Here is a 21,856-nt window from a genome sequence, read left to right as displayed (position 1 = left end):
TTTTTTTTTTTTTTTTTTTTTTTTTTTTTTTTTTTTTTTTTTTTTTTTTTTTTTTTCCGCGCCCCCTCCGTGCCCTGCCCGCCTCCTTGACTCCCCACCCATGCCCAGCGGACGGCCCGGAGCAATGTGAACTGGTGCAGAGACCGCGATACCGGAGAGGCCCGCACATCTGCTTTGACTACAACGCGACGGTGAGGAGGGGGCCGCGCGCTACACGTCGCGCTCCTCTCCCCTCGCCCCCCTCCCCGGGCCGCCTGGGCCAACCCGCTCCTTGCCTCTTCCCGCAGGAAGATACCTCAGACTGCGGCCGCGGAGCGTCCTTCCCGCCGTCGCTGGGCGTCCTGGTCTCCCTGCAGCTGCTGCTCCTCCTGGGCTTGCCTCCCCGGCCGCAGCCCCAAGTCCACGCCCACGCCTCGCGCCGCGTCTGAGCGCCCCCCCATCCCTCCCTGGGCCTCCCCGCCTCTCCCCTGCTCCCCCGCCCCATACACCCCGCCTTAGAGCCTCGCCTCCTCCCTCACTGAAGGACCTGAGCGTCCAGGCCCAAGAGTCTGAGCCTTGGGTGGGGGGGGTCCCAAACGAGGGTGCCGCAGGTCTTTGGCCCCTAGGTCACATCTCGCCGCTGAACTGTCAAAGTGACCCCAGACCCCTTATTCCCACTGGACTCCCCCACCCCTGAGGGCTGGGACAGGGAAGCCACAGCACTGGTGCCAAACCAGGCCTCCACTGCCCACCCTGCCCCAAGGCTCCCTTTGTGTGGGAGACCTAGGCCCTGCCCCAGCTGGACTCCTCTAACCTGGCCCTTATGTCCCACCCAGGACCAAATCTGGATTCCCTGGGAATAATGAAGCTGAGATGGGCAGTTTGAGGCCTGTGCATCCCAGCTTAAGTTCTAGCAGGAGAGAAGTCCTGAGGCAGCCCCACAATGGGCTCCTGCCCCTTTCAGGCCTACAGCCACCTCCCACCTTCCTCCAGCCCTGCAGGGGACAGGCCAGTGACAGTGACACTGGCTCAGACACAACCCCATTCAAACCTGGAGCCCTGAGGGCAGAAACTGGACTCACATTAGACACACCAAGGAGGACACACACACACACACACACACACACACACACACACACACACACCCCGTGAGGTAGGGGTCGGGGTGGGGGCTCACAAAGCCTTATACAGGGCAAGGGGTTGGTGGGAGGGCTGGCACATGCACACTTCATCTCCTGCTCACCGCCCGCCTCTAATCTGACCTGCAGCCCAGCTGGTCCTCTGTTTCTAAAGCTGAATGTCAAACAGTGCCAAATGCTGGGGCAGGGGGTGACAACCCCTCTGTCCCATCCTAGCCGCCATTATCCTGGAAGTGTCCCTCACCCCGCCAGGTGCTCATTGTAACCATTTCGCACTATTGTCAGGCCCTCAGCGGGACCACGTGCCACTGCCTGCACCTCTCGGCAGAGGAATCTTCACCAGACATTGCCCTTTGCCTTAGCCAGAGTGACATGATCACTCCTGGCTGGGCCATCCCACCCCCAATCTGGCCCTTATGCACCCAGGCCTGTGCCTATTCCCTGTTTCTACACACACACACACACACACACACACACACACACACACTCCCTGCCCCCCGGGGGGGGCAAACTGCTCCTCCCTGCTGAACACACACTTGCACATGCATAGACACATGTACACACTGTGCACACACAGAGGCTGGGCCCAGGCACATGTCTTCACACCATTCATTCTGATCATTTCACCCAAAGGCATCCCAGCCTGGGGGCAAGTGGGGGACGGAGGGCAGGGGGACGTGGCCATGAGGCTCAGATGGACTGGGAGGAGGGGGGAGGGTGATGCATTAATTAATGGCTCCGTTAATTAATGTCATGTTGCTTGTTGCTTTCTCAGTGTGTGTGTCCGGTCCATGCCCGCTGCTGGTGCCAGGGTGGGCACCCATGCTGTACACCCAGCCTAGATGCCAGCCATGTCTTGCGGGGGCGTGTGTGTAACTGTAGTGTAGTCAGGTGCTCAATGGAGAATATAAAAATAAAAAAGAATCAAACATATATAGAAAAATATATATTTTAAGTTTAAAAAACAGGAAAACAGACAAACAATCCCCATCAGGTAGTTGTCCAACCCCCAGCTGGGTCTGATCCTTCTCATCACCCACCTGACCTGGCTGCCCCCTCACCTCGGGCTCGGGGGATCTGTGGGGGACTAGGGGGCCATTTCCTTTTCTCTGCCCTTTTTTTTGGTGGTGGTTCTATTTTGTACAGACAAGTCAGAAACACAACAGTGACAAAAAAAGTCAAGAAACTTTGTAAAATATCGTGTGTGTGATTCCTTGTAAAATATTTTCAAATTGTTTATTACAGAAGATCAGTTATTAAATAATGTTCATATTTTCACTTCAAATGGTTCCCATCCACTGTGTCTGCCTCAGGGTGGGGATTCGGTAGCTTGACAGGTGGCCATGACCTCAAAGTCCCACCTACCACTCAGCTGGGAGTGAAGGCCATTGTAATCCTGGTACCCAGTGGGTATAGGGCATAATGTTTCCTGGGCTTCCGAAGTGCCAGATCCTTGACATCCTTTGTCTCATATAATCTCAAAAGCCTCTGAGAAAAGCTGTCCTTAAAGGCCAGGACAGTGGAAGAAAGAAGACAGATGAGATTCGAGTGTAGGCAGGAGCCTAGACATCCAGTCAGCCCGCCAGGGCCTAGTGGGCAAGTCATCCACTTGGAGCAATGAGTTAGTACCAGGCCCAAGTCCAGGACCCGGTGCTTGAGGGCCCCATCCTGCTGTCCAGAGGAGGCCAGGATCTGGCGCACCACCAAGCAAGACCACAGCTTCTTTCCAGGCCAGGGGAGCCTCAAGGCCCAGTGCTCTCCTTGACCGCCGCTGCTCACACTGGAACCCAAGACTGAGTCCATTTCGGCGAATGCTCTCAGACCTCCCTCCTCCTGCCCTCTGCCCTCGATCATTTTAATCCCAACTTTCTTAATAATCCTAGTCCATGTGACCCTTCACGCTCTTTTCAAGGAGAGAAACTAGTAACCAGCGCAGGGGGGGTCCCAGTACAGCTGATGCTCACTCTTATGATGCACTTTGCACTCACCGGGTGGGTAGCCAGCTTACGACCTTAGAGTTGGGTACTAGTCTCTCTCCATACTGCGGATAAACAGAGACTTAGGAGAAATCCTCTATCCGCTGGTGAGTAGGGCAAGAAATCAGCAAAGGTTTCAGATAGGCTGGAGGGCCTCGGATCCTAAATAAATGGAGGAGTGCATCCCAGGCCTTAGCAAAGACACCCTTCCTCATTCCCCTCCCTGGGCTGGCCACAGCAACCCCTGAGAGAGCTCCATGCCCTACAACAGCCCCCAGGCCCTGGGGCAGGACTGCTAGATAGAATGTGGAACATCTATAGTCAAATCTGAATTCAAATAAACAACAAATGTTTTTTAGTATGTTTCCAATGCTGCTTGACACATAACCATACTAAAAAGACTGGGGACATGCTTTACACTAAAAAATTATTCATTTATCTGAAATTCAAAATTTGACTGAACACCCTGTATTTTATTTGCTAAATCTCGCAATTCTACCCTAGGTGGCATCCAATGAGAACCCAGACCCCAGACAAAGAAAAGGGTGTCACATCAACACTCTCTTTGTAACCTGGAAGGCTATGTGCACATCGGCAGTTGTGCTGAGATCAGTGGCTGAAAGGAAGGGATTCTGCACTTCATAAATGTGCCTTGTCATACAATTATTTTATTATATGCACATGTTTTGAAAAAAGGGGCGCCTGGGTGGCGCAGTCGTTAGGCGCCTGCCTTCGGCTCAGGGCATGATCCCGGCATTATGGGATCGAGCCCCACATCAGGCTCCTGTGCTAGGAGCCTGCTTCTTCCTCTCCCACTCCCCCTGCTTGTGTTCCCTCTCTCGCTGGCTGTCTCTATCTCTGTCAAATAAATAAATAAAATCTTTAAAAAAAAAAAAAAAAGTAACTCAATACACCAAAAAATCAATTTGCCCAGGACACAAACTGCGGGAAGCCACGGCTGCAGTAAAGTGGGGGCCCAGGGACACAGCCCAAGCCTGTCTCTTTCTCGGGGCCAGAGATGAGAAATCTGTGGTGGGGAAGACAGTCAGGAAAAGCAGCCCAGCCTTGCCCCTTTGGGGGCAGGAGACCTGAGTTCGAGTCGCAGCTCCACCACACGTGTAACAAGGTTAGACTGGGCAACACACTCACTGAGCACCTAGGGTGGACTGGCATTTTACACCGCAGGCCCCTTGAACCCTCACCGTAGTAGGTCTTGTCATCATCTCCATTTTACGATCCAAGAAATTGAGGAACTTGGCCGGTGTCACAGAGCCGCCAAATGGCACAGCAAGAATTCCAGTCTGGGTCAGGTCCCAGACACCCATACGATCTGGGTCAGGCACACACCGGACTGCGGAAGTTTCGGGAGTTCCCGAACACTGGAACGCACATCAAGACCACCCACATTCTTACCTGTCCACAAGGACACACTCAGATGTATTCAGAAGTACATGCACGGAGTCACTGTTCCCAGGAAACTCGCGTGTCTGCAATTGTGCTGCTGCGCGGGTACCCGCAGCTTTTCCGAGGTTAGCGAAGCCAGTTCACTCTTCCCCACCTCCTGACAACCAGCAGAAACGGTCCGGAAAACTACAACTCCCCAGCACACTTCTTCTTACCAACCGGAACGGCCGGGGCGCACAGCTTCCTGGAACTTGTAGTTTTACGCAGAACCCTGATTTCCGCTCGTCTCGGTCTTCGGCCGAGGACTCCGTGTCCCAGCATGCCGCGGAGCCGGAAGGGCATCCCGCCGCTGCCCGGGCGCGCAGGCGCAGCACCGCTGTTTGTCGGCGCCTAGGAAGGGAGGAGGTACGGTCGCAGCCAAGACCGAGGCCGAGCCGGAGCTGACGAGACTTGATTGGGGCCCAGAACAACGCTCCAGTCTCGCGCAGACTGTAGGGCCCTCGAGTGGATGGAATAGGCCGAGCCCTGAGATCAACGCCAGCCCGGTCAGCTTGGCGCGGGGTCCACGGGGCAGGCAGGCCGGCAGGCAGACGTGCCGAAGCCTCCCAGGGCCTCCCTTCAGGTCCCCGGCGAGGGGCCTAGGCCCCGGGCCCGCGACCAGGCCCAGCTCGGTCTTTTGGACCGGAGCCGACGCGACCAGAAGTGGAGTCTTCACCGGGGCCATAGGCCAGTGACTAGGCCGGGCCCGGGCCTCCCGTCGGGGCCGGACTGGGACGAGGCCCCGGGGAGGCCCCTAACACATTAGACCCTTCCCTGAGCCCGACGCCCTTCGGGAAGATGCAGCGCGCCCTACCGGGCGCCCGCCAGCACTTGGGGGCCATCCTGGCCAGCGCCAGCGTGGTGGTAAAGACCCTGTGCGCGGCGGTACTATTCCTCTACCTGCTGTCCTTCGCCGTCGACACGGGCTGCCTGGCGGTCACCCCAGGCTACCTCTTTCCGCCCAATTTCTGGATCTGGACCCTGGCCACCCATGGGCTGATGGAACAGCACGTGTGGGATGTGGCCATCAGCCTGGCCACAGTGGTGGTGGCTGGACGTTTGCTGGAGCCCCTCTGGGGAGCCCTGGAGCTGCTCATCTTCTTTTCAGTGGTGAACGTTTCTGTGGGGCTGCTGGGGGCCTTCGCCTACCTCCTCACCTACATGGCTTCCTTCAACTTGGTCTACCTTTTCACTATCCGCATCCACGGAGCCCTGGGCTTCCTAGGTGGCGTCCTGGTGGCACTCAAGCAAACCATGGGGGACTGCGTGGTCCTGCGTGTGCCCCAGGTGCGCGTCAGCGTGGTGCCCATGCTGCTGTTGGGGCTGCTGCTGCTGTTGCGGCTGGCCACGCTGCTCCAGAGCCCAGCGCTGGCCTCCTATGGCTTTGGGCTGCTCTCCAGCTGGGTGTATCTTCGCTTCTACCAGCGCCATAGCCGGGGCCGAGGGGACATGGCTGACCACTTTGCTTTTGCCACCTTCTTCCCGGAGATCCTGCAGCCCGTGGTGGGGCTGTTGGCGAACTTGGTGCACGGCCTCCTGGTGAAGGTAAAGATATGCCAGAAGACAGTGAAACGCTATGATGTAGGCGCCCCATCTTCCATCACCATCAGCCTCCCAGGCACAGACCCTCAGGATGCGGAGCGGAGAAGGTACTGTGGAGTCTTCCAAAACCTTATTGAGCTAAGAGAGTTTTTATTGATCAAGTCCTGTTCCTTCTGTTGTGCATGCTGTGTGGTGGCTGGCAGCCAAGGGTCAGGTGTTGGGGCAGACTCGGGAGATAAGAGCCAGTTTGTGGCCATGAGAAGCTCAGCAATTAGGTGCTGGGCTCCAGTAGTGCTTTACAACATGAAGGAGTGTAATTTGCCTTTCTCACCACCCGGGCCACTTAACAAGCCCTAAGAAGTGTCCAGTTTCCTTTGGTACTGTGTCAGGGGTTAATGGAGGGCCAGATACAGATAATCCTGGCCTCATCTCAGAATCTTGGAATCCTAGACACTGGTTCTGTGGGAGCCAGAAACAACCTGCTGGTCTTATTTCCCTAGTGAGGGAGGGACAGACAAGGAGCCTTCCTTACGAGGTGGTCTCGGCCACCCCAATTTCAAAATGCTGAACCGTGCGCCCTTCCTGGGTCTTATTTCAGATGCTGTGCTTCTCTGCCACTTATTTATTGAGGGGGAAACTTGGGGTATTACTAGATTTACCACCGGTCCTTCCAGCCTGTATGCGTCACCACACCCAGGGGACAGGCCATGTGAGAGAGAGAGAGAGAGAGAGAGAGACACACACACACACACACACACACCCCACCCCCCCCCACCCCCGAGCCTGCTGACCACACAGGGAGTGGAGTCAACCTTCTTCATTATCTGTAAACCAAGCCACCTGCACCATCTGGAGTCCCAGCTGATTTATTCACTGAATGCACCTTGTTCAGGGCAGGGCAGATCTTTTTTAATCCAGTTCTCTTTCTCCCAGATCTATAGACTCACCAGAGTTGTCACAGCTCTATTTCCAACATTATCGTTGAAGGTTTTTTTGAGGCAGTTACTTCAGTAATGAAATCTGGAGCAGGCTGTTCCTACTTTCTGCGTTTGTCAAAGGCTTCTGCTTTTGCTCACCTGTGAAATGGATTCTTGGCAGGCAGCTTTATGAATTCATTTGAAAGGTTATCCCTGTGCTTACTCTCCACTGGGGCTGTGGCATTGAGCGTGGGACACACCCCTTTCTTGAAGGAGTTTCCAGCTGGGGAAGGGCCACAGATTACTATGGCCTAAGGTGGTGGGTGTTGAAAAGTACACAAAGCATGCTGCAGGGCATGACTGTGGGCCCTGTGGTTTGTGTCTCTGTGGTTGATGAATCCTAAAGACTGAGATCTGTCTTCACTTTACCCAGTGAAGGAGGTGGGACCAAGAGGACCGGACGTGGTAGAAACTGAGCTGTCCTCGGAGCTCTGCAGGTGGGGCCAGGGCCTGGTGGTGACTTCTCCTTTAGTGAGAAGTCTTGGATTTGTAGGGTTGGCTGGAGATTCAAAACACCTCTGCTCAGGCCCAAAAAAATGGCAGGCTGGGGTAGGGACAGTTGTCAGGAGATAGGTTCTTGGCATAGCCTTGTGGTTGTTACTCCTCCAACCAGTTTGGCATCTGGCAGCATGCCACTCCCAAACCTGAAGGGCTACTAGTAGTGGGGCGGCAGGGTTTCCTATCTTTGACCCTTGTGAGGAAGTGAGTAGTATGCCACTCTCTGTTTTAGCAGGCTTTAGACAGAATTGGCAAGGCAGGCCCCATGGGAGTCTGGGTAGCACAAGGAACTGTCCTATCTGTGCCAATCTGCCATGTGTCAGGCTGGAGCACAGGGTGGAACTGGGCTAGGGTTTTCTGTGCCTGTGTTCTTGTTGCCTTTCCTGTCACGTTCCCTGGCATGCTGGAGGTCTTGCTTCTCTGTTGGAACCTGGAAGATTATTACAGGCTGTGCCCCATACTGGCAGCACAGACAGGTCGAGGCATCAGGGTTCCACAGTAACCGCTATCGGAAGTATTAGCTGGCAGCATGGGTGTTCCACCTCCTGGGTAGACTAGGGTCCCAAGTGCATGTGTATACCTTCCAGTCAACTTTCCCACCTCCCCCCAGAGTGAGGTCAAAAAGGGTTTGTCCAGTGGAACCGCTAGGCTCTGGCCTGTGGCCTACACATAGAAGCTGCTCCTCCTCCTCTTTCTGCAAGGACTTGGTGTGTCCCCGCTCGAACACTGGTCCTGGGGCTGTGGGGATTCTTCTGGGAAGAACATTAGAGTCAGTTAGGAGGGATGGGCTGACCCAGGTTGGCCCTGCTTCCCAGGTTGAGATCCAAGATACGTGCTTGAGTTCCAGCATTCCCCTCAGACCCTTACCAGGAGACTCAAAACACACCTAACAAGGAGAGAGAAGTAACAACCCTCTCCTTGAATGTGATATCAGTGCCCACATCCAAGGGACTTACCCTTCCACCCATCTTCCTTGGGGTACCAGCTCTGCCCATGCTTAGGCACCACCCTCAGAATCATTCCTGAGGCTGGGCTGGTGGGCACTCTGGCAGACACCCTGCTGGCCTTCTCAGCCTGGAGGTGCCCGGACTATGAAGGGAAGGCTCTGTGTAGCCTCTGGGTCCTCATTCTGATGGCAGAGTGGGCCCTATCCAGTCCCTAGGGAGCCCTGGGCCCTTCATGGTGAAGGGGAATACATGGAATTCTGAGAGAAGTCTGGGTGGTAGGGGGAGTCAGCTTCATGGGGGAAGAATATAGGGCATGAGCCAAGTCCAAACCCAAAGTGACTTGTCATATCTCCTCTGGCTCCAGGCAGTTGGCCCTGAAGGCCCTCAATGAGCGGCTGAAGAGAGTGGAGGACCAGTCCGTCTGGCCAAATATGGACGACGATGAAGAGGAGGCAGGGGCCAAGGTGGATAGCCCCCTACCCTCAGACAAGGCCCCCACGCTCCCGGGAAAGGGGGCTGCCCCAGAATCCAGCCTGATCACCTTCGAGGCAGCTCCCCCGAAGCTGTAACTCCAGACCACCTTGAGTGTAGCACCTTCTCTCCCAAGCTCCCCCTTGACACCTCTCAGCTACTCCAGGGCACTGACTGCTCTGAGGAGAGGGAAGAAGGCCTGCTGGGGGTTTCCACAGCCTTCTGCTATTTCTCGCCAACACTACCCGGGACTCTTGCTACCTGGTTCCGACTCCAGACAACCACTATGCTAGGCGTGGGGCCTCTGAACCATCAGCCAGCCCAGGTCATCTAGGTAAGACTGTACCTCAACAGAGAGCCCCAAGCAAGTGGCTACAGGGACACTGGTGCCACCGCTCCTGGGCCAACCCTTATGCCTGATACTGGTTGCCAAGAGCCCTGAGCCAAGGCAAGGATTTGCCAAAAACATTCTGGGGGTCCAGCCAGTGCAGGGCTGCAATTCCCTGCCCACCCTCAGAAAGACTATGTTCATGTGAAGATTTCTGATTCCCTCTGCTGTGGCTGTAGCTGCTTCTGGGCCAGAAGAGCCACAGCTCCTAAGTATTTTCTACAGGACCACTTGAGTGGGCAGCCAAGCCCGGCCTCGCATTATCAATAAAGCAGTTCTTTGAGGTATGGCTCCTGGGCTCTGTCAGACCACGTTGTGCAGCCCCGTCATCATGTTCAAGTGCAAAGTTAGGGACTTTACTCTAGGTTCAAGGGCTTGGTCTCCATGGCAACTCCAGCTGAATAAGAAGCCTATGACTCCCACTCCCCCTTACCACCACATGCGCACTGTTAAAACAACCTTCCCAGAGCTATCATTTCACATCCTTACTCATTTTCTCTCCCTCTGATTCCCAGTGAGGGAGGCCCACAGAGGATGTGATGGTTGAGGGCCCCTCTGTCATAAAGAGCTGTTCTTATTGATGGCTCCCCTCTGAAACAGAGTTCTCACTGCTTGACAGCCACCCTGTCACTGTCCACATCTAACCACCACAATCTGGAGATGCCAGCACAGTGGGCAGCTGGGGGACTGGAAGGACACAGAGCTATACCACCCACAGCTACAGCTCTAGGGCCCTGGTGGCACAGGCCACTCAGCAGCCAGATCCTAGGAGCTCGTGTGCTGGGAGAGCTTCAGCCCCTCAGTGAGCAGCCAGGGACAAGGGTCCCCATCTTGCCCAGCTGCCTGTTTTTTCATGCTGACAGCATTAGCGAGAACTGTTCCCCAACTCTAAGCTACTCCTCCCATCCAGTCTTTTCAGTCATTCTTTTTTATTTTGCTTTTTTCTCTCCTGTAATTTCTGGACATACCAGTACAAGTATGAGTTCAGTTGCTGGGGAAGTAGTCTCGCAACCCCAGCTTCATCCAGACACGTCATCCATAAGCTCCTTTGGGACGGTACAGAAGGAAAGGGGAAGCACTGCAGGATGGGGAGCAAGCAAACATGTCACACACAAGACTCGTACTCTAGACTGCCCCGGTGCCTGAGGTGTCCCCACGACTTAGCTGAGAGAGTCCAGGAGGTCCCAGCCCCAGCTGCTACACTGAGGGGCAAATCCAGGCTTCTAGGCTGGGAGGAGCTCACGGCTGGATCCTTTTGCGGTACAGGTAGGCGTTGCTCACCTGACTCATGATGACCAAGCTCGTAATGACAGGACACAGCACAGCCAGATACCAGACCCCACCAGTGACTGTGGCGGTGAACCAGAGTGAACACATGCCCAACAGGAGGCTGGCACTACCCAGAAGGTAGCCCACTAGCCCGGAAGTGGCGTGGTATAGCTTGAGCTTCGCCAGGGGCCATCGGGGCAGCAGTTTGGGGTAGAGGAGCCCCACCCCACCCGAGCACTGCAACCCTGCCCACAGCACGGCAGTCAGCCCTGCCCGCCCATGCCACGTGGCCAGGTGGGCTTTGCCAAGCTGTTCCTTGTGGAGGATGACAAGTCCTAGGCCCAGCAGCGCACACAGCAGGGCCAGCAGCTGCAGCACCCAGTGGCAGCGCGCTCGGCCCTTCCGGGAGAGGGAACGCAGCAGCGAACTCTCAGGAGAGAACACCAGCAGTGCCTCGGTCATCAGGAAAGAGAACTGGGGAGACAGGGATGGGAAACAAAGTCAGGGTGCTGCCCAGCAGAAGGAAAGCGAGATTTAGATAACTTTCTAAACTGCCAGTCACTCTGGGCAGGGTCCCCCATCTTCATTCTCTCCCCAAAGACAAAGAGTATCCGTTTGGTAGGGCAAGAGTGAGGAACTCCATCAGGGACAGAACATCTGCCCTGAATAAGTGGCAAGAAGTAGGTACCTCTCCACATGCCTTCCTAGGTGATATTTTGAAACGTCATCTCTGCTATATTATCCAGCAAACACAGGGTTTGAGATGTGGCAGTTATAAATGATTCACAGGCTTTGTTTCCCTGACACGGGGCTGGATACAATTTCTTGGCAAGAGCTGGCCACATGGGTGTACTGTTTCAGGGAAAGTTCGATGAAATTAAAAGGGGACACAGATACACCCAAATGCATTTTCTAAGCTTCCTGCCTGGAGGTGGGTGAAGTCTCATTTTGTGCTTAGACCAGTTTGCCCTGGGTTTTGAACACTATGGTTCAAGTCTCGGGTATATACCACCGGCAGGAGTTGCAACATGCAACTTCTCCAATCTCACATTCCATCCCTCCAAAGAGATACTAAGTATCCATAAGGATTCAGAGGCTGTCAGGAGTACCACCAGTATCTGGGCTCCCTCCCACCCCAAGAGCTGACCAGGCCCACTACTTACAGCCAGAGACATCAACATGGGATGCCAGGAGAACAGACCTGGAATGAAAAGGAGGTTTTGTGAGGCTGAGGCAAGAAGAACCCAGCCACATCAATCCCCACGGGGTGAGGAAAATGGGCAGCCCATCCCCCAAGGAAGCACTGCCAAAATGCTAGCCCCCTCTTATTGCAACAAGCTCACCCCTACTTATCCTTGTTTCCTGGTCCCTCCCTGGAGCAGAGGCCATGCTTTGCCACTCTGGCAGTCCTCCCTCCTTCGCCTAGCACTTCACAAAAGGCAGCCAAGTGGAGCACCAAGACAAGGAAAGAGAAGCCAGGTACTCTGGCCAAATCAGTAGAACCCCCACACTCACCTCCTCCCCACTTATCCCTCCAGCATAGGATGTCCCCCAGTCAGCCAAGCCTTTCCTAGGAGTCGGGCCCAAGGCTTCCTATTGCTCCTGCTCCCCAGGAGAAGGGGCACTTTCCTTCCCAGAAGTCAACTATGAATTCCACTTACTGGAGCCAGGTCTGGCAAGCACAGCCACAAAGATGGTAAAACCCAGGGCCACAAGGTGAGCAGCAGCCCCAGAGGCAGTGCGCAGAGCTCTGTAGATGTGCGACTCGGTCTCCACAGAAAGGGCCATGGTCAACCAGGCCAATGGTTGTAGCCTGAAAGCATAGTAGAATGAGCAAGGGTTTCAGGTTTCTGCTGTCCACTCCTCTCACTGGAGCAAAAGTTGCAGGGCAGGAATGCCACTCTCTTCCAAGAAGTTAAGGTAGGAAGGGGCAGTACCAACACAAGCACCAGGAATAGAAGAGGACAGGTGGCCTGTCGGCGTGTACCCGCATCTGAACTGCCACTGATCACTTGCCCAACTTCCAGGTAGGATGCGCAAGGCCGTGTAATAGACTACAAATCCCAGCGTGCATCACGCCGTCGCCGCGCGGGAGCGCCAGCTAGAAGGGCTTAAAGCGCCACGGGAATTGTAGTTCCCATCTGCGTACCAAATTACAGCCTGAATCCCTTAGCGCACAGTCTCCCCACGTGCCGCTGGCATGCTGCCCCTACACGCTAGGGACTTGCCTGCCTCACCCGCAGCGCTGACCCGATGCGGTGATTTCTTCCCGAGAAAGTGGGATACTCGGGGCTCTGCCGCGCGGTGCAGCTCCGTCGCGGAGCCGCTTCACTTCCGGGTGCGACGCCTACCCAGCCGGGACTTCCTGAGACAAGCTCCCCCACCCCCAGCCACACCTCTCTGTCGCTCTGCGCAGACGCTGTTAAGCGGACTGCTTCACGGGTGTGTGAGTGCGCAGGCGTGCTTGACCTGGCGATCCAGGCCTGAGGACTGCTTCCGACGGGTGTTCCCAGGGGTCCAGGAGCCAGGGTCTACAGACCTGGGCCCTACTAGCGTCATGGGTAGCGGCTGCCGCATCGAATGCATATTCTTCAGCGAGTTCCACCCCACGCTGGGACCCAAGATCACCTATCAGGTGCCATCCAGGCCAGGGGCTGGGGTGGTGGGGGTGGCGGGAGAGGGACGCTCCCGGGAGCTGAGCAAGCTCCCTGGAAGCGGTGGATTCCCGTGCCCCATGCTGCACTCAGGCATACCATTTCTTCATTCGCGGAGAATCGTGAACCGAGAGAATACTCAGACCCAGGTTCCAGGCTCCCGGTGTGACGGGGCAGACATCCCGTAGGCAGTGATTGTGGGAAATTGGGCTGTGGAGACCCAGGGGAGGTGCCAGGTCCCAAGAGAGGCGGGGGTGCGCAGTCCAGTAGTATTCCTGGATGCTTAGGAATTTAGATGGAGTGTGCGAGGTAGGGGAAACAGCATATGCAAAAGCCGGGAAACAGGTGAGAACATGGCATGTGTTTGGAAGCACAAAATAGTAGTAAGTCTGAGTGGATGGAAGGGAGGAGAAACGCTGGACAAGAGGGCTTAGGCCTTGGGGGTCACCCAGTGTACTCTGCCTAGTCCCAAGATCCACTAAGGGGCCTCTTGCCATGGCCCTGCCCAGGTCCCTGAAGACTTCATCTCCCGGGAGCTGTTTGACACAGTCCAGGTGTACATCATCACCAAGCCAGAGCTGCAGAACAAGCTCATCACTGTGTGAGGCCCTAGTGGGGAAGGGAGGGAATGTCCCTGGAGAAGTGGACAAGCTTGGGGGCAGAAGGAGCCTGACTTTGCTCCCACCTGTTCTCCCCATCCAGCACAGCCATGGAGAAGAAACTGATTGGCTGCCCCGTGTGCATTGAACACAAGAAGTACAGCCGCAATGCCCTGCTTTTCAACCTAGGTTTCGTGTGTGATGCCCAGGCCAAGACCTGTGCCCTCGAGCCCATCGTCAAAAAGCTGGCTGGCTACCTGACCACACTGGAGGTCTGCAACACGATGGGCTTGAGTGGAGGGGCAGGCAGACAAATGTTTCCAAAGCCCTCCAGACCTGAGTATCTGCCAGGGCAGGATGCCAGCCAGGGTTCCTGGGGTGTGCCCACCATGTTGTCCATGCTCCATCCAGCTAGAGAGCAGCTTCGTGTCAACAGAGGAGAGCAAGCAGAAGTTGGTGCCCATCATGACCATCTTGCTAGAGGAGCTAAATGCCTCAGGCCGGTGCACTCTGCCCATCGGTATGGCCCAGCCTTTGCAAGGACAGCAGAGGGGCAGAGGAGGGATAGGAACATGGCAAGGGAAGGCAAGCCCAGCCATGGTCAAGACTCATGAACACAAATTGGTGCCCAGTAAATAGCCATGAGCTGGGTTGATGATGTCCAGGGTCCACCGCACGTTGGGATTTGGGATGTGGAAGCCAACAGAGCTCTCTGGGCTCCATGAGTATGTTCCCTTCCCTTTCTGGACCTCTTGCTCCATTAAAAGGGGTTAGATTGGGGGCACCTGGCTGGCTCAGTAGAGCATGTGAGTCTTGATCTTAAGGTTGTGAGTTCAAGTCCCACGTTGGAAGTAGAGCTTACTTAAGAAGGGGGGGGTTGGTGGAGATTGGCCCTACCCAGGGCCACCCACCTGTGTCAAGGGTTGCTGGGAGGACTGGAGGGTAATTAAGGGCCTCTTGAAAGAGATGACACTGAAGATATGGGTGGGGCCCCTGCAGATGAGTCCAACACCATCCACTTGAAGGTGATTGAGCAGCGGCCTGACCCTCCTGTGGCTCAGGAGTATGATGTGCCTGTCTTTACCAAGGACAAGGAAGATTTCTTCAACTCACAGTGGGACCTCACCACACAACAGGTATGCTGTTCCTCCCTGGGTATCATCACCTAGGGCTGGGCACAGCTCTAGCCTCATCCCACCCCTGCTGACCCTGCCCTGCCCTGCCCAGATCCTGCCCTACATTGATGGCTTCCGCCATGTCCAGAAGATCTCAGCTGAGGCAGATGTGGAGCTAAACCTGGTGCGCATCGCCATCCAGAACTTGCTGTGAGTGGGGCAACAGTCACACTTGGGACAGGGTTGCTAGCCAGGGAGGAGCCCCAGGACTCTGAGCGTGGGGGCGGGAAGGCATGGCCCTCAGAAGCTGAGCACAGCTATCTCCCCTAGGTATTACGGCGTCGTGACACTGGTGTCCATCCTCCAGGTAGGTGAGTCTGGGGTTTGGTTAAGCAGAGAGTGAGTTGTGTGGCTTGGCCAGACTGGGGCAGTGTCAGACTTCCAAGCCCCTCACTCAGGCCCCTGTGCCTCCTGCTACCCTCCAGTATTCCAATGTGTACTGCCCGACACCCAAGGTCCAGGACCTGGTAGATGACAAGTCCCTGCAAGAGGCGTGTTTATCCTATGTGACCAAACAAGGTAGCGTGGGCTCTGGGGGAGGCCATCTTGGGGAGGGCAGGGCCACCTGCAGAGCTGAGCCCTGGTGCCCACAGGGCACAAGAGGGCCAGTCTGCGGGATGTGTTCCAGCTGTACTGCAGCCTGAGCCCCGGCACGACTGTGAGAGACCTCATTGGCCGCCACCCCCAGCAGCTGCAGCGTGTTGATGAACGGTCAGAAGGGGATTCCCAGGGGCATGAGGGGTTTGCCTGAAAGCAGACACACTCTAGATCTCTCTGGAACCTTGGGTTAGAGAGGAAGCAGGAGATTTTCCCTAGTGAGCAGAATCATGTGGCACTACTAATCTAGGCAGGCTTTCTGGACGTGATGGGTTTGGAGGCCAGCCTGGTCACTGAGACAAAATCAGAAGGGAGACTGCAGGAAAGGGTTGGCCTGGCTGGAGGAAGACCTGGCCAGGGCATCGCCCCTCTCTCCCTCAACCCCACCCCAGGAAGCTGATCCAGTTCGGGCTTATGAAGAACCTCATCCGCCGACTACAGAAGTATCCCGTGCGGGTGTCTCGGGAGGAGCGGAGCCACCCTGCCCGGCTTTACACAGGCTGCCACAGCTATGATGAGATCTGTTGCAAGACAGGTGGAGACAGGCAGTGCAGCTGGGGTGGGGTCAGGGCAGGTGGCCAACCCAAGGCTGCTCACCTCACCTGCACTGTCCCCAACAGGCATGAGCTACCACGAGCTTGATGAACGGCTGGAAAATGACCCCAACATCATCATCTGCTGGAAGTGAGGCTGGTGGGGGCTGGACTTGGCACTCGGCTGGGGCTGCTGTGTCTTCTGCTAAGCGCTCCCTGGTGCATGAGGGCTAGACCGGTAGACAAGTCCATATTGTCTCAAGGATGACCCTCCCTTCTGTAAATAAAATCATCCATTTCAACCTACCTTTATTGAGTACCGCCTCTGAACCAGCCACTAGAGAACTGGCAGTGAAATAGCCCTGGTCCTGCGCCCTGGTGCGCCATCTGGTGGGCAGGACTGACTATGGACAAGTAAAGGTGCGCTAATTACTAATTGAAGTAAACAGCCAGAAAAACAATCAGGAAGCTGTGATGTAGAATGACTTGGGGTGGGAGCTGCGGCTGTTTTGGATTAAATGGGCAAGGAAGGCCTCGCTGAGGTGACGAACTGAGGAAGAGTATTCCAGGCAAAGGGAACAGGTGCAGAAGCCCTAAAGCAAAAACAGCTTTAGGATCCGAGAAACCCAAGAGAGGCCCACGGGGCTGGAACATAAGAGGCAATGGGGAGAGAGGCAAGAAATGAAGTACCCAGGTACTGAGGGGCCAAGAGCCTGATACCGCAGAGTCCCTGGTAAGCTGCTTTGGACATACTATTTCGAGGGCTGGAGGCAGCCATAGAGTCACCCAGAAAAAGACTAGAGCATTTACCTCATGAGAGGTGATGGCAGCCTGCTTGGCTAGGATGGAGAGAAGTGGGCCCTGCGCAGTACTTTGGGGGGTAGAGCCAACAGGTGGAGCCGGGCGCGAGACATACTAGGGCGAGGAAGCCACGGAGTGGAGCGCCCATACAGCCCGAGGTGGAGCCGCTGCAGGAAGAGCTGGTAGGGGCAGGGTGACCCTATCCCCGTGCGGGTCGACTTGACGTCCGAGGAGGGAGCCTAGGCCACAGGAGTCTGGCCTTCGGGGCAGACCCATGAGCCGCAGTCGGAGATGAGGGAGAAAGTTCTGGGAGTCCAAACAGGGTTGCTAACCGCCGCCAGGAAGGCGAGGCGGCCGGGGGCGGGGCCGGAGCCTTGCGGGCCTCACTGCGCAGGCGCCGAGCTAACCGTTTCCATGACGGCGACGACCCACGCGCCGCAACCGCTGGGCAACCGTTGAGTCCAGACCCGGGCCCCGCGGGAGACCTTCGTAGCGGAGTTTCAGCACCCCCACCTCAGCGCCGGCTGCTGTCTGGGGTCAGCTGAACCCCACCTCCCTGCTCTCTGTCTGCGGCCACGACATGGGCGACCTGGAGCTGCTGCTGCCAGGGGAAGCTGACGTGCTGGTGCGGGGGCTGCGCAGCTTCCCGCTGCGCGAGATGGGCTCCGGAGGGTGAGGCGCCGGATCCAAGGGTCAGGCCGAGTCACGGGGTCAGAGTCCTTGAACGGAGGAGTATGGGCCTGACACGGGGGAGAGGATGCACAGTGTGAAGGAGCCCCCAGGCGAGGAGACAAAGCTCTCGGAGTTAGGGAGTATATAGTCCTGAGCCCCCTCTGGCCCCTCAGGATCAGGTTAGGCTTCAATAGGACCCAGCCCACACCCCACTCCTACTGCACACATGTGCACCCAAATGCACGTACACCCCCACTCTCTGGGGCAGGTGGAACCAGCAGCATGAGAACCTGGAGAAGCTGAACATGCAGGCTATCCTTGATGCTACAGCCAGCCAGGGCGAGCCCATCCAGGAGCTGCTGGTCACCCATGGGAAGGTATGCTGGGGTCACAGGCCGGGTCCTGCCTTCCCACCACCGCCCACCCCACCATTCTTACCTATCAGGAGCACCTCGGGTGCCTTCACTTCCCTCTGGGTGGTACACTTTTCTTCCCCAAGGGAAAAGAGAGGAGTGTGCTACAGATTTGATTTTGCACCCCTTTTGGACAGGACCCTGGCACACCAGGCCAAGTGTGAGTCATGGGTTGATTTGGGAGATAGTCGTGGATCATACAATAGCCTAGGCTGTGAGGGGAGGGCCCACATTCTAAAGACATCCTTGATTAGACTGTCAGGCCAGAGGGGGCCCTCGATGAAGTGGGGGTGGGACTTTGGCATGGAAGGAGGCAGCCTTCCTAACTTGAGAGAGGAGATAAAAACCAGGGATCAGCCCTGCTGGAGTATGAGCCAGGAGGTGGCTCAAATACATAACTTGAGATATCACGACAAAAGCATCCCTTTGCAAAGAAAAGGTGGAGTCCCCTACTGGAGGGTGGGCAAGGACTAGGAAATTGTGCAGGGCCCTGTGTAAGGGTGAGGTCAAGGCACATGAGAAACTTGGAAGGCCAGAGGACAGGGACAAGAGAGAGGGCATGGGCAGGAGAGCCAGCCCAGATGGGGACAGAGGGAACAAGGGTGTAGGCGTAGGAGGGAGCCAGGCAGCCTAGGGACAAGGCAAGAGCCAGTTACAGGAAGCATGGGGAATGTCCCCACAGAGCTATCGAAGGCAGCTGGAAATGAAGGTCTAAGGTGCAGGAGAGAGGTTGGGAAGGTGCCAACGAAGAGAATCTAGGGGCCCAGGGGAATTTGAGGAGAGTCAGGCAGGGCTGGATGGGTTGCCAGGCCTACTTCATCCCTATCCTTTCCCCTCCCCCTCAAGATCCCAGCACTGGTGGAGGAGCTGATTGCAGTGGAGATGTGGAAGCAGAGGGTGTTCCCTGTGCTGTGCAGGCTGGAGGACTTCAAGCCCCAGAACACTTTCCCCATATACATGGTGGTGAGCTGAGCCCCTGGTCATGCCCTGCCCGTGCCTTCAGAGGGCTCTGGATTCGAGAAGAGAGCTGGTAATCCCATCCTTCCTTCAGCAGCTCTGGGCCCTCTCCTCTCTATCTGACAGGTACACCACGAGGCCTCCATCGTCAACCTTCTGGAGACAGTGTTCTTCCACAAGGTGAGGCATCAGCCCGACCCACCAGGTGTTGCCCCAGGTGAGGGCCTGACAGGGAAGGGGGGCTGTGGCTGTGTGGGGAGAGCATCAGAGACAGAATCTTTCCCCTCTGTCTGCCTCTCAGGAGGTGTGTGAGTCAGCCGAGGACACTGTCTTGGACCTGGTAGACTACTGCCACCGAAAGCTGACTCTGTTGGTGGCCCGGAGTGACTGTGGTAGCCCTCCTGAGGAGGAGGAGTCCCAGTATGGCACCCCCATACAGGTAAGCTGAGGTTCCCTGGAGCTGCCAATGGGTAGACCAGGCTCTCTTGAGGCCTGAGGAGGCAGGGTTGGCCCAGCTTGAGCACCATGCCCCCCCCAGGAGCTGCAGAAGCAGGCAGAGCGGATGGAGTTTGAGATCTCACTGAAGGCCCTCTCGGTGCTGCGCTACATCACAGACTGTGTGGACAGGTGAGCAGTCCTACCAGGCCTGGGACCCGCAGTGAGGACTGGGAGCCCAGGCCTGTGGCCTCCGCTCACTCCTCTCCACCACCACCCCTAGCCTTTCCTTGAGCACCTTGAACCGCATGCTCAGTACCCACAACTTGCCTTGCCTCCTGGTGGAACTGCTGGAACACAGTCCCTGGAGCCGGCAGGAAGGAGGTAAGTCCTTCCCGCACCTGCCCAAGCCCCAGCTCGCTGCTTCCCGGACACCCTCCAGGATTGATGGGGACGGGCAGCTTGCACACCGGCAGACAAACTCTGCCCGCTAGCTCATAGAGGATCCCGGGATGCCTCACGCAAGATGGGCTTGGACCTGGGCTCTGCAGCAGGCAAGGCCTGTGTGCCCACTACTAAGGACTCCCCCAGTTCTGGAGCAAGCAGCACCCCAGCCTGGGCAAGTTCTGCGCCCGTGCTGTGGCCTGTACCCCAGCCCGTGCAGCTGCAGTGGGCCGACTCAGAGAGTGTGCAACAGCTGCTCCTGCGTGCTGGCTCCTCTCCCCAGGCAAGCTGCAGCAATTTGAGGGTGGCCGTTGGCAGACAGTGGCCCCCTCAGAGCAGCAAAAGCTGAGCAAGTTGGATGGGCAGGTGTGGATCGCTCTGTACAACCTGCTGCTAAGCCCCGAAGCCCGGGCCCGCTACTGCCTCACCAGCTTTGCCAAGGGACAGCTCCTCAAGGTGGGGAACTCCTCCTGCACCAGCGCCACCCCACCCCACCCCCATCCCAGCCCTGCTGTCTAGCACTGCCCACCTGCCTCAGCCCCAGTCCTCTTTCTAGCCCCTGAACCTCAGGTGTTGCTGCAGCTAGGGGGACACGGTCTCCACAGGCACCTCAGCCCAGCCCAGCGCAGGCCCTCTCTGGTCGGCAGCATGTCACACTGGCCTTCCCTGGACTCCCTTGCAGCTTCGGGCCTTCCTCACAGACACACTGCTCGACCAGCTGCCCAACCTGGCAGACCTGCAGGGCTTCCTGGCCCACCTGGCCCTGACCGAAACCCAGCCCCCTAAGAAGGACCTGGTGCTGGAACAGGTAGGTACTAGGAAGTCGGTTGCTCAGGACCACTGCCCCCTTTGCCAGCTCCTCCTCGACGCTTTCCCCTTCTCTCTCTCAGATCCCAGAAATCTGGGAGCGGCTAGAGAGAGAGAACAGAGGCAAGTGGCAGGCCATCGCCAAGCACCAGCTGAGGCACATATTCAGCCCCTCGGAGCAGGACCTGCGGCTGCAGGCACGAAGGTGAGGCTGGCTGAGTGGGCAGAAGGGATGTAGAAGGTATGGACACAGGCAGGGCTGCTCTTGTGTCCCCAATGGCCAGGCCCAACCTGGCTCTCCTGACTTCTTTTCTAGATGGGCGGAGACCTACAGGCTGGACGTCCTCGAGGCGGTGACTCCAGAGCGGCCCCGCTGTGCCTTCTGCAGTGCGGAGGCCTCCAAACGCTGCTCACGGTGCCAGAATGAATGGTATTGCTGCAGGTGAGGGTATCCTAGGGCCGTGGACCCCTAAGCCCCACTTCTGTACCTCCACAAGCCCTGCATGCTCACCAGCCCCCCTGCCTGCAGGGAGTGCCAAGTCAAGCACTGGGAGAAGCATGGAAAGGCTTGTGTCTTGGCAGCCCAAGGTGACAGGGCCAAGTGAAGGCTGCAGCTGCTGAGGGCCAACCACCCAGGCCATACAACCCACCCAGGGTGTGCCGTTGAACCTCAGGATCTCAGCCTAGCCTTTGCCAGAGCCCCAGCCTCCCAGGTGGTGAGCACCGCGAGCACAGAGAGCTGCTGACCCATCTTCCCCAGCAAAGCGCTCCCCGCTTCCTGCCCTACCCAGTGGGTAGGCTGAGGGCGCTGCCTCAGCAAGCTGGAGGCCTAGGCGGGGGCAAAGACAAGGGCCGGATGTGGGGACCCTGTTCCTCTAGCAGAGTAAAGCTGGCCTCTAGAAACAGCCTGTCTCCGAGTAGCCCTTCGCGGTGGTTGTCGTCATCATCGTCAGCAGAAGGGGTGCTCCCAGGATGCAGGGAGAAAAGGAAAGGGAGGGCGGGACTCTGAGAGAGGGCCCCCCACCCCACGCCCCCGCCACCCCACTCCGCCTGCGGGCTGACACAGCCTGGGGGCCCAGGTTTGCACTGCGCCGTTCGCCCCGGCTCTCTCCCGCCGCCCTGCCTGGATCCCGGGGGCGG

At 56.9% G+C, this 21,856-nt stretch overlaps 5 protein-coding genes across 14 annotated transcripts in view; 4 read left to right on the top strand and 1 right to left on the bottom strand.

Moving 5' to 3' along the window:
• CACNA2D2 (calcium voltage-gated channel auxiliary subunit alpha2delta 2) overlaps positions 1 to 830 on the top strand; it is a 121,011-nt gene extending 120,181 nt beyond the window's left edge. The window contains exons 37-38 of the mRNA XM_034658376.1: positions 40 to 191; positions 288 to 830. Of these exons, the coding sequence (XP_034514267.1) occupies positions 40 to 191; positions 288 to 428 (293 nt within the window). The 3' untranslated portion in view covers positions 429 to 830. The remainder of the gene's footprint in view (positions 1 to 39; positions 192 to 287) is intronic.
• A 4,046-nt stretch (positions 831 to 4,876) lies between these two features.
• Positions 4,877 to 9,647, top strand: TMEM115 (transmembrane protein 115). The gene is made up of 2 exons (XM_002920576.4): positions 4,877 to 6,186; positions 8,866 to 9,647. Exons 1-2 carry the CDS (start codon positions 5,336 to 5,338, stop codon positions 9,068 to 9,070), a joined length of 1,056 nt encoding a protein of 351 aa, XP_002920622.1. The 5' UTR covers positions 4,877 to 5,335; the 3' UTR covers positions 9,071 to 9,647.
• A 622-nt stretch (positions 9,648 to 10,269) lies between these two features.
• LOC100463916 (cytochrome b561 domain-containing protein 2) lies at positions 10,270 to 13,002 on the bottom strand. Of its 2 annotated transcripts, none has more exons than XM_002920577.4 (4): positions 12,867 to 13,002; positions 12,291 to 12,442; positions 11,793 to 11,830; positions 10,270 to 11,103 (listed from the first exon to the last, which is right to left on the bottom strand). In XM_002920577.4, exons 2-4 carry the CDS (start codon positions 12,415 to 12,417, stop codon positions 10,600 to 10,602), a joined length of 669 nt encoding a protein of 222 aa, XP_002920623.1. In that variant the 5' UTR covers positions 12,418 to 12,442; positions 12,867 to 13,002; the 3' UTR covers positions 10,270 to 10,599. The 2 variants fall into 2 exon arrangements, with proteins under 2 accessions (XP_002920623.1, XP_011224899.1); XM_011226597.3 differs by having other exon boundaries at positions 12,858 to 12,990.
• Positions 13,003 to 13,033: 31 nt separating this feature from the next.
• Positions 13,034 to 16,493, top strand: NPRL2 (NPR2 like, GATOR1 complex subunit). Of its 5 annotated transcripts, XM_002920578.4 has the most exons (11): positions 13,034 to 13,264; positions 13,793 to 13,884; positions 13,986 to 14,154; positions 14,294 to 14,402; positions 14,882 to 15,018; positions 15,110 to 15,207; positions 15,328 to 15,364; positions 15,483 to 15,576; positions 15,651 to 15,768; positions 16,047 to 16,189; positions 16,275 to 16,493. In XM_002920578.4, exons 1-11 carry the CDS (start codon positions 13,187 to 13,189, stop codon positions 16,340 to 16,342), a joined length of 1,143 nt encoding a protein of 380 aa, XP_002920624.1. In that variant the 5' UTR covers positions 13,034 to 13,186; the 3' UTR covers positions 16,343 to 16,493. The 5 variants fall into 5 exon arrangements, with proteins under 5 accessions (XP_002920624.1, XP_011224903.1, XP_034514265.1 ...); XM_011226601.3 differs by lacking the exon at positions 16,047 to 16,189; XM_034658374.1 differs by lacking the exon at positions 13,793 to 13,884 and having other exon boundaries at positions 13,060 to 13,264; positions 14,072 to 14,154.
• A 140-nt stretch (positions 16,494 to 16,633) lies between these two features.
• ZMYND10 (zinc finger MYND-type containing 10) lies at positions 16,634 to 21,619 on the top strand. Of its 5 annotated transcripts, none has more exons than XM_034658375.1 (12): positions 16,634 to 16,920; positions 17,929 to 18,037; positions 18,920 to 19,036; positions 19,157 to 19,210; positions 19,332 to 19,469; positions 19,569 to 19,657; positions 19,749 to 19,849; positions 20,193 to 20,365; positions 20,592 to 20,717; positions 20,800 to 20,921; positions 21,033 to 21,158; positions 21,246 to 21,619. In XM_034658375.1, the coding sequence occupies exons 2-12, from the start codon at positions 17,966 to 17,968 to the stop codon at positions 21,319 to 21,321; spliced, it is 1,194 nt and encodes a 397-aa protein (XP_034514266.1). In that variant the 5' UTR covers positions 16,634 to 16,920; positions 17,929 to 17,965; the 3' UTR covers positions 21,322 to 21,619. The 5 variants fall into 5 exon arrangements, with proteins under 5 accessions (XP_034514266.1, XP_019656596.1, XP_011224905.1 ...); XM_019801037.2 differs by lacking the exon at positions 16,634 to 16,920 and adding an exon at positions 16,991 to 17,170; XM_011226603.3 differs by lacking the exon at positions 16,634 to 16,920 and adding an exon at positions 17,194 to 17,613.
• The last annotated feature ends 237 nt before the right edge of the window (positions 21,620 to 21,856 follow it).

The sequence above is a fragment of the Ailuropoda melanoleuca genome, chromosome 4, assembly GCF_002007445.2.
Source record: "Ailuropoda melanoleuca isolate Jingjing chromosome 4, ASM200744v2, whole genome shotgun sequence".
Lineage (NCBI taxonomy): Eukaryota > Metazoa > Chordata > Mammalia > Carnivora > Ursidae > Ailuropoda > Ailuropoda melanoleuca.
Note: the sequence above shows the minus strand (reverse complement) of the source record. Positions and strands in the feature narration are given on the sequence as shown.

Coding starts and splice junctions, on each gene's coding strand:
- LOC100463916 (XM_002920577.4), bottom strand. CDS start 12,417: ATGGCCCTTTCTGTGGAGACCGAGTCGCACATCTACAGAGCTCTGCGC. Junction 11,831..12,290: donor GCTTGCCAGACCTGGCTCCA/GTAAGTGGAATT, acceptor TTTTCATTCCAG/GTCTGTTCTCCTGGCATCCC. Junction 11,104..11,792: donor CCATGTTGATGTCTCTGGCT/GTAAGTAGTGGG, acceptor CTGTCTCCCCAG/TTCTCTTTCCTGATGACCGA.
- ZMYND10 (XM_002920518.4), top strand. CDS start 17,569: ATGGGCGACCTGGAGCTGCTGCTGCCAGGGGAAGCTGACGTGCTGGTG. Junction 19,037..19,156: donor CTTTCCCCATATACATGGTG/GTGAGCTGAGCC, acceptor TCTATCTGACAG/GTACACCACGAGGCCTCCAT. Junction 19,211..19,331: donor AGACAGTGTTCTTCCACAAG/GTGAGGCATCAG, acceptor TCTGCCTCTCAG/GAGGTGTGTGAGTCAGCCGA.
- NPRL2 (XM_002920578.4), top strand. CDS start 13,187: ATGGGTAGCGGCTGCCGCATCGAATGCATATTCTTCAGCGAGTTCCAC. Junction 14,155..14,293: donor GCTACCTGACCACACTGGAG/GTCTGCAACACG, acceptor TGCTCCATCCAG/CTAGAGAGCAGCTTCGTGTC. Junction 16,190..16,274: donor TGAGATCTGTTGCAAGACAG/GTGGAGACAGGC, acceptor TGTCCCCAACAG/GCATGAGCTACCACGAGCTT.
- TMEM115 (XM_002920576.4), top strand. CDS start 5,336: ATGCAGCGCGCCCTACCGGGCGCCCGCCAGCACTTGGGGGCCATCCTG. Junction 6,187..8,865: donor CAGGATGCGGAGCGGAGAAG/GTACTGTGGAGT, acceptor CTCTGGCTCCAG/GCAGTTGGCCCTGAAGGCCC.